A 9284-nucleotide genomic window follows, 5' to 3' on the forward strand; every position below is an offset into this window, starting at 1 on the left:
ACAGGGCAGGACGCTTCCCAGCGTGAGGAGGAGCAAATTTTTTTTTAAATGACCCTGATTTTAGGACAGAATATTATTAAAACCTAACTGGAATCAAGAGGGAAACTGCTTATTTTATACCAACAGCCACCTTCCTACAAATGGTGGAAAGAAAGAAAACCCAGGTTCGGTGGTGAAAACTGAGTTTCTTAATAATCCGCTTTCGAAACCCAACCCTGAAATCACGGCTGGGATGGAGACTTTTTAATCACCTGGGCTAGGAGCCCAGCCCTAGGGCTGTTGGAAGTTAGGAAATACCGGTATTTATCAGAGGCGGGGATGGAAAATTCTGAACCATCACAAGGAAGTCAAGGTCTCTCCACAGTCGGAAGACAAGCTTCGTGCTGCAAAGCTGACAGAAAATCAAGGGGGACCATTCTACTCTTGCAGATTGGGAAAAGAAACCCAGTAGAATCCTTTCCCCCAGTAAGAGCGGTTGGATCTTCCACTCTCGTTGATGGGTGGAGATTCTTCGCGTTTGCTTTTCCACCTGCACAGGGCTGAGGAAACTGCATTCTTAAAATGGCATTCCCAAGTGCCGCCACCCTGCCCTAAGATGAGCTCTGAGCATTTGGATCCGGCCTCTCAGATGAGGTCGGCTTTTCCCTCAGGTGATGTGTTCTGGGGTGTCTCCTGACTCCCGGCTTTCTGGCCAGTTTTCTAAACCTTTCCGTAGGCATCTAAATCATTTCTCCCCTTTGATCACAGTCACCTAGCGCTTTCAAGACTTGCAGTAGGAATTTCTGGCGAGACTTCCAGAAAATAAATCGACCTCTCACTGGCTTAGAGAGTCCTCTCTTTCTTCATTTTGAAGTTTGGGGATTTCTGGCTACCTTGTCTCTCCTCTTTAATTCCCTCTGACCTGAAAAGCATGTGTATTTAGCCTATTTTTTCCCTTTTGTATCACTTGACTGTTGAAATGATAACTTGCAGTTACTTGTGCTTACTAACGGTTTTCAGGGATTCTTCCTCTGACCTGAAAGCTTATCTCTGACTAAACTGAAATTTGTCCTAACTCTGAAGTTCCTTGTGTGTGTGCTTATGTGTAAACCCTGATGGCTGAATCTGGATGAACTCTGTTTGCAGTCCCATCCCCCGGAGGACGAAGATACAGATGTCATGTTAGGGCAGAGGCCGAAAAACCCAGTGCATAATATCCCCTCGACACTGGACAAGCAGACCAACTGGAGCAAGGCGCTACCTCTCCCGACGCCAGAGGAGAAGATGAAACAAGATGCCCAAGTGATTTCTTCCTGCATCATTCCCATCAATGTCACCGGTATTGTGCTGTTCTTTTCTTGGGGGCAGGCGGGTCCGAGCACTCTGTGTATTAAGTATGGTCCAAACCTGTGCTGCTGGGCGCACCAGTTAAGAAAACTGCTTGGTAAACAAATGATACCTTTTTTTTTTTTTTCCATCAGAATGCAACCCAGGGGATGTTCGATAGGCTTTTGTTAGGTTTTGAACATCAATTTGCATATATTCTGCTGGGCCGCTTGTTATGTAAATGATGGACAGTTTCTTTCGGAGAAAAAGTAACCACATAGCTCTTTAGCCATAGCTGACTGAAATAATGGCGAAAGCGGCAGTGATTAATCAGATGAGAATGATGTGTGGCACCGCAGGAAAGAGCCCAGCAAGCCTCAGGTTTCGAAAACGGCAAGTAAGGATCCTGTAGCTCAAGTATAAAATCTGTTTTCATGCTTCCGTGGATAAAGGTAGGCTTGTTTAAAAGATCCTTTAGCCTTCTGCACTGATTTTAGGCATTTTGGACCTAAAAATTCACGGTGTCATAGATGAAGGCTGAATTCTACTCTCAAGCCAGCCGGCCAGTCTTCTGCTCACACTCCGCTTTCCCTCCTTCTCCTCTGTACTGAGAGTTCGGATACTAGGCCAGGTCCCAGGCAAGCCTGTCTGGACTTTACTTAAAAAAGTTTATTGGCAGCAGTTGTAAAATCCAGAATTGGTGATCTTAGAACCTGGCGATCTTAGTTGTAAATAAAATAATATTATAAAGGATTCTAATTTTCAGAGACAGATATTAAATGATCTATCCACTAGGCTTTTCTTTAACCATCTCTAAGAGCTACATTTTAACGTATTTGTATATTGAAGATCTCACAATGGCCATTGTGTGACTGATTTTCGTGTAACTAAATATCACATGCTGCTGGAGATGCATTCTGGACACAACTGTTATTAACGTCACTCGCAGCTCTCTCCTCTACAGTGGGGAGCAAATGATGACCAGGTATCAGGGCCGATATCATTTTCTCCATGACAAACAAGGAGTGCTAGTTGATCAGCTGGTTGTGAGCTGGGAGGGAGTTTTACTGACCTGCTCAACTTGTAGGAGAAATTAGTCTAAGGATGTGCCCTTCATCTGACCTCCATAATCTAAATGGGATGCTTTAGGGGGTGTTCAGCTGTCAAAGGGGATCATTTCGGCATCCTCTTAACCTAACTTTCGGTTCTGGGAACATCTGATTATTAGCAGCACCTGTTTTCTTCATGGCACTGTAAGTAAAATCTTGTTTTCAAATTTAGTCCTTTAATTATGGGGCTTGTGACTTAGGAAAAGGGATCTTTCCTTTTGCTTTATTTCAGGAACTGAGACTAAAGCCTAGATTATATGTTGATTTCAAGAGCTTTAATGAGAAAGTTGTTAATTATGCCCATATAACACAAAATATGTGTCTGTATGCCACGTGATGCATGATTATTATAATTAGAATGGAAGATTTTAATCTTTGAACGAAGAAAGGAAAATTTCATTCGGACGAATTCTCCGATAGTATTGTAATCTACCTATGAGATCTCATACAGGTTTTTCAACATAAAACTGTTCTCACTGTGAAGCTAAGCAGCACTCACACCGCTTCTCCATACAGCTGAAGCGCAGTTTGACATGTCATTCTGCTCGTGTGTCATAATCAAGATGAATGATGAGGCAGCCGGACTCCAAGCACTCTTGGCTTATGGCTTTCTGAGGCAGAGCTCACTCTGGAAAATTCATGGTGCAAGCTGGTGCCTGACAGGAGTGCAGCGTCCTCACCTCCCCCTCCATCATTCTCGTTTTGGTAGTTCTGCAGGTCGGGCGTCAATACTGTGATGATGGAGAGACCAACTAACAGGCATCATCGTTTGCCCCTTGTATTGACAAAAGATAACGCACACACTGTAAAGACGCAGAACTCCGGCTTTACTTACAGTTTGATCCACTGAAGCGAGGACGGCCCTGTATTTTTATTTTATATTAATAAGACACTGGTGCTAAAGCAAACTATGTCCAATTTAGTCAGCAGAGGAAAGCAGAAAGAGTTAAAAGCACACCTCTAGGTTGTTGTTTCCTCACTGTGTGTGTGTGTGTGTGTGTGTGTGTGTTTAGGGCTTGGGCATAGTGGGCAGAGGGAGGGGGGCCAAAAAAACCTCACAATGACACTTAATGAAGAAATGGGCAGACTGTGTCCGCTGAACTACTTCAAGTTAACACCTTGGCTACGGAGCTACTATGCCAAAAAGAGCAGCTTCAGAGAGTCCAGAAATAGGCCAGGGAAGAGGAGGAAGTAGAGGCCGTAAGTCCTTAAGGAGCCATTTCTGGGTGAGAGTGATTCTTTGATGTGATTTTTCTCCTCTTTCTTTCGATGTCCCGTCTTTGTTACTTTCGGCAGTGCAAGCTGTTGTGGAGAGCTGCGTTTAGAAGGAAAGCTTACTGTACTGCAGCAGCATTTAAAGGAGAGCCGAGTGAGGGCTCCCTTATATTTGTTCACGGGCCTAATCCAAACGCGTCCTTTGCTTCCAATCAATAAATATCACTGTGTTCCAAGCAAATGAAAATGTGTTTGCCATTTCGAAAAGCTAATGAGATCTGTTGGTGGGTTGCAGGAGTCGGCTTTGACCGAGAGGCTAGTATTCGCTGCTCTCTTGTTCACTCACAATCCGTACTACAGCGGAGGCGAAAACTGAGGAGGAGGAAAACCATCTCGGGTATCCCCAGGAGAGTCCAACAAGAAATAGGTGTGGTATCAACTGTTCATGCTGCACACGCTAGTGGGGGCGGAGTGTAAGGAGTTGAAATGGAAGCTGCCCTTTAACCAGCTTCCTTAAACATGGGCAGTGTGGAAACGTGGAGAGGTTCTGAAAGGGTGTGTCCTTGTTTCGTGTTCAGTAAGCCAGGCGGGGTTACTTTTTCCACCTCCATCCTTGACTGTAAAGGTTTGCCCATACAGATTTACGCACTTACATGCAGATTTTATGGCTGAAATATAATATTTTGCTACTTTTTACAAGTTTTCAGGTGGAAATTATGAGTAACCATTAACAAGATTTGCTGACAGATTTTTTTTTAGCAAAGTATACCTTTATTTGAAGAGAGATATACTTTTAGGGCATTAGTTATTTTAAGTGGTAACATTCCAGCATACTCAATTAAATATTGAATATTGATAACATGATACCCTTGGTGGCATTTTTTTCTCTTTTGTTCTGCTAAGTGTGTTTAAGACAGCGATGCCTTCCTATGGCTTTTTTAATTATTACTCTGGCAGCATCTCTTGTAAATCAGATTTCTATTTCATATAGTGAAAGTCTATGATGTTTTATTTCATTATGTTTATCTTACAAAATGAAAGTATACAGTAGCCAAGAAAATAAAATGTATTTTAGTTCAAAAAAAAACAACAGACACTTACTGGGGCAAAGTAATTTGATCGTGAAAAGAAAAAGAATTCACAGAAGCACGAAAAGCTGCTCTTCTCTTAGTATACATACATACAGAGCATGTATGTATTTGTGTGTGTGTGTAAATATATATATATCTAGAGAGAGAGAGAGAGGGCGAGATGGGCAAAGCGGCAGAGAGACGCTGCTCAGAGCCTTTTAACTTTCTCCTCCTTTTATACGGTCATTTTTTTCTGGAAGAAAATGCTCCACCATGCCAGCACCCAGATCTGGGGCCGTCTCCCAGAATGTCTGTTCACCTGCCGATGTGTGCAGTCTCTCACTGTGCTGTCCGTGTATCCTAGATTCTGACGAATCGCCCGTGGCCAGGGAAAGGAACGTGATCGTGCACACCAATCCAGACCCTTCCAACACCGTCAACAGGCGGTCTGGAACCAGGGACTCGGAGTGCCAAACCGAGGATATTCTGATCGCGGCGCCATCCAGGAGGAGAATCAGAGCTCAAAGAGGTCAAAGCATTGCAGCTTCCCTTTCTCATTCGGCTGGCAACATTTCTGCCCTGGCAGACAAAGGCGACACCATGTTTCCCCCCGCAGTGAGCAGCCGCACGAGATCTCGGAGCCTTCCCAGGGAGGGCAACAGAGGCGGGGACGCGGAGCCTAAAGCTGGTGCTAAATCCTCAGCATATGAAGAGGGGGAGCCTTTCGTGGGAGACCAAGAAAGGACCCTTAACAGCTGCAGCGAGGCCCCCAGCAGCCCGAGTGCGGCGGAACACCAGCCTGCTCTGGGCCTGGCCTGCGCTCAGCATCTTCACAGCCCCCAGCACAAGCTAAGTGAGAGAGGGCGGTCACGCCTGGCCCGCATGGCCGCAGACTCTGGCAGCTGTGACATCTCCTCCAACTCGGACACCTTCGGGAGCCCCATCCACTGCATCTCCACGGCTGGCGTCCTCCTCAGCAGCCACATGGACCAGAAAGATGACCACCAGTCCTCCAGTGGCAACTGGAGTGGCAGCAGCTCCACGTGCCCGTCGCAGACCTCAGAGACCATCCCTCCGGCAGCTTCTCCGCCCCTCACTGGCTCTTCGCACTGTGACTCGGAGTTGTCGCTCAACACAGCCCCTCATGCCAATGAGGACGCCAGCGTCTTCGCGACAGAGCCGTACAACGACCCCCTGGAGAGAGCGCGAGGCCACCGGGCGAACTCCTTCAGCTCCACCGTGGCAGACCTGCTGGACGACCCCAACAACAGCACCGCCAGCGACAGCGAGTGGAACTACCTGCACCACCGCCACGACGCCTCCTGCCGCCAGGATCTGAGTCCTGAGCGCCCCAAGGCGGACAGCCTGGGCTGCCCGAGCTTCACGAGCATGGCCACGTACGACAGCTTCCTGGAGAAGTCTCCCTCGGACAAGGCAGACACCAGCTCTCACTTTTCGGTGGACACAGAAGGCTACTACACGTCCATGCACTTCGACTGCGGTCTTAAAGGCACTAAGAGTTACGTGTGTCACTATGCAGCCCTGGGCCCAGACAACGGCCAGGGCGTCGGGGCTCCTCCTCCTCTTCCGGACTGTGCCTGGCAGGACTACTTAGACCACAGGAGGCAGGGGAGACCGAGCATCTCCTTCAGGAAACCAAAGGCAAAGCCGACCCCACCTAAACGGAGCTCATCGTTGAGGAAGTCCGACGGAAACGCAGACCCTTCCGAGAAGAAAGAACCAAAGATAAGCGGTGGCCAGCTCCCGCCTCACAGCTCCAGGGAAATGAAGCTGCCTCTTGACTTCTCCAACACGCCTTCGCGGATGGAAAGCGCCAGTCTTCCCACCAAGCAGGAACCTTCTTGGCTGAACCAGAGTGACCACGGCATCACGGAACCTCCGTTAGACACTTCTGAGGCTGCGGCGTTCAAAGACGAAGGTGCTGAGTCAGCTCACTATGCAGACCTCTGGCTTCTCAACGACTTGAAAACAAATGACCCTTACAGATCTTTATCTAACTCAAGCACTGCTACGGGTACGACAGTCATCGAATGCGTCAAGTCTCCGGAGAGCTCCGAATCCCAAACCTCCCAGTCCGAATCGAGAGCCACCACCCCATCCCTTCCTTCCGTGGACAGTGAGTTTAAACTGGCTTCCCCAGAAAAGCTGGCTGGCCTGGCCTCTCCATCAAGTGGCTACTCCAGCCAGTCTGAGACACCAACCTCCTCTTTCCCTACGGCTTTCTTTTCCGGTCCGCTGTCTCCTGGAGGGAGCAAAAGAAAACCGAAAGTCCCGGAAAGGAAATCCTCGCTACAGCAACCCTCTCTAAAAGAGGGAGCGCTGTCACTGAGTAAAGATCTTGAACTTCCAATTATACCTCCTACCCATCTTGACCTAAGTGCTCTTCATAATGTCTTGAATAAACCATTCCACCACCGCCACCCACTGCATGTTTTTAGTCATAATAAGCCGAATGCAATAGGAGAAACCCTGAGGTCCCATGCTCCCCCGTCTCTTGCAATTACACCGACAGTGCTGAAATCTGTTAGCCTTAGGTCCATCGGTAAGTCGGAAGAAGTGAAGCAGAAAGAAGGCAACAATGCAGAGCTTCCCTACTTGGAGGAAAGCACTCTCACAACGGCTGCCCTGTCTCCAGGTAAGATGAGGCCACACATGCCTAAGAAATCACTGTCGCGCCAGTACCCCACGGAAGACACCATACTGTCCTTTTTCGACTCCCCTGCAGTGGAGATGGGACCAGACCAACTACAGCTGGAAAAAAAACATACTTTTGATGTGAAGAACCATTGTGACCCGGAAGCAGTAACCTCAGCTGGCACCAGCCTTCTAGATTCCAGGGTCCCAAAAGACCAAGCACCTGTGCAGAGCGAGCCTGCTCCAGAAAACACACCGCGGAAAACCTGTGACTTCCCCACAGAAGCATTTCAGAGGGTCTCTGCTGCTCGCCCCAGTGATGCAGAGGGTAAAGCAGGACCATACGGAGAGGGTCCAGACGGAGCCCTAGCACAGGTCCAGAAGCCGTCTTCCGGAGATCAGGAGGAAGCTGCACACCCCGAGTCTGCGGATGTGCTCACACCTCAGTCGGACTCACCGGCCAGAGGCACAGACCTAAGCAGTCACCTCAAGCTTCAACTTGGGATGAGCCGCCACCACGACAAAGTGCCTGGGAATATTAGCTACGAAGCAGAGACATCAACTGTAAATCCACGCCCGGAAAAGTGTTCTGAGCAGGAAAATATCGCTTCAGGTATTGCAGCCAAAAGTGCCTCTGATAACAGCGGAGCAGAGGAGACCCAAGGAAGCACGGAAGAGGCTTTGCTGAAAGGTCAGTCGCTGACGCCTCTGTCACAATGGGGAGGTGTCTCGGGGCAGCTTGCGGAGTTGTTCTTTCTGCCCTTCCCCATAACTCAGTACGGCCGGGGGTACTGCTTTCCCTCCGCTGTTCTTTGCACTTATTAAAACCGTCAAGGGAAGGAGAGGCTTTTATTTCAAAGGCGGGATGGGTGTGGCAGGCAGCGTGTTCCTTTTTAAAAAGGGCAGTCAGGTAACTCTTGCTTATTTGCTCCCTGAGCCAGTGAGGCGCAGCAGCATGCCGGGGCCCTTCTTCCTAAAGATGCTTTTATTCTTAATTTAAGAATCGTCCCTGAGTGATGACTCTTTGATTTCACCACTGAGTGAGGACTCTCAGGCTGAAGCGGAAAGTGTGTTCGTGTCTCCAAACAAACCTCGAACAACTGAGGATTTATTTGCGGTCATTCACAGGTGAGGCCACACCACCAAAGGCTCTGCTTCTTACGGTGCGGCCCATCAGATGCCAGCACGGAGAAGCCTGGGATGCTTGTGATACATTCATCAAAAAACATAAGCTAGCAAAGAAAAAATTATTTTTCCAAATCACATTGACAGACTTATAGTCAAGTTGGGAAATACGTGGTTTTACATACAGTTAGGTGGGCCTCAATGGAGAGACCTTTCTAAGAACTGCTGAGGGAAGGTGTTTGTTTCCCCCCGCCCCCAGGAAAGACATTCTGGAGTGAGTTTTTATTTGAGAACACTTTCTCATCCTAAGAAACATCCTACAGCTACACTTCTACACAGCAGAGATAAATGCAAGGTGACTCCCTAAACACTGCCCCCCGGTTTGTATAACCTGCCCATTTCGTGGCTCAGAACAACGCATCACTGCTCCCCTTTCTCCCTTTCTTCCTAAAACCACTTCTTGAAGAACCCCAGCCCTCTCCAAAATGGATACCCCATATCCCACGAACAGGGGGCATCCTCCGGGCTGCTTTGCCAGGACGGTGTGGTGCCCACGCCGACCATTCCCATTCTCTCGCTTGCCTCCTGCACTGCTGTGACCAAGGTCCCCATGTGCAAGAATAGTCCTTACAGCCTGTGCCTGAAGAGCAGGGTAGGAACTGGCCTTTGGCAACGCAGCCTGTCCCCGACGGAGCTGGCCCGTCACCACGTGCCTACTCCTTCCACAAGTGCAAGTGCCTGCCTCACTAGGCCTCGGGGACCTAGATGCCACTCCCGAGGAAGGGACAAAACTTGGGGACTGTCT

The 9284-nt window shown here is 48.5% G+C and overlaps 1 protein-coding gene across 5 annotated transcripts in view; it reads left to right on the plus strand.

The window, feature by feature from the left end:
* NHS (NHS actin remodeling regulator) overlaps positions 1 to 9284 on the plus strand; it is a 490359-nt gene that overhangs the window by 474792 nt on the left and 6283 nt on the right. For 4 of the 5 annotated variants that reach the window (XM_085008588.1, XM_005673460.4, XM_001924471.6 and 1 more), the window contains 4 exons: positions 1126 to 1318; positions 3925 to 4056; positions 5064 to 8045; positions 8356 to 8482. In XM_085008588.1, the coding sequence (XP_084864714.1) occupies positions 1126 to 1318; positions 3925 to 4056; positions 5064 to 8045; positions 8356 to 8482 (3434 nt within the window). The remainder of the gene's footprint in view (positions 1 to 1125; positions 1319 to 3924; positions 4057 to 5063; positions 8046 to 8355; positions 8483 to 9284) is intronic. The other variant, XM_085008589.1, reaches the window with a different exon arrangement.

This window comes from Sus scrofa, chromosome X (genome assembly GCF_054392235.1).
Source record: "Sus scrofa isolate SSC_HxYL_T2T_F1_AM1 chromosome X, Sscrofa_HxYL_maternal_Yorkshire_Landrace_v2.0, whole genome shotgun sequence".
Lineage (NCBI taxonomy): Eukaryota > Metazoa > Chordata > Mammalia > Artiodactyla > Suidae > Sus > Sus scrofa.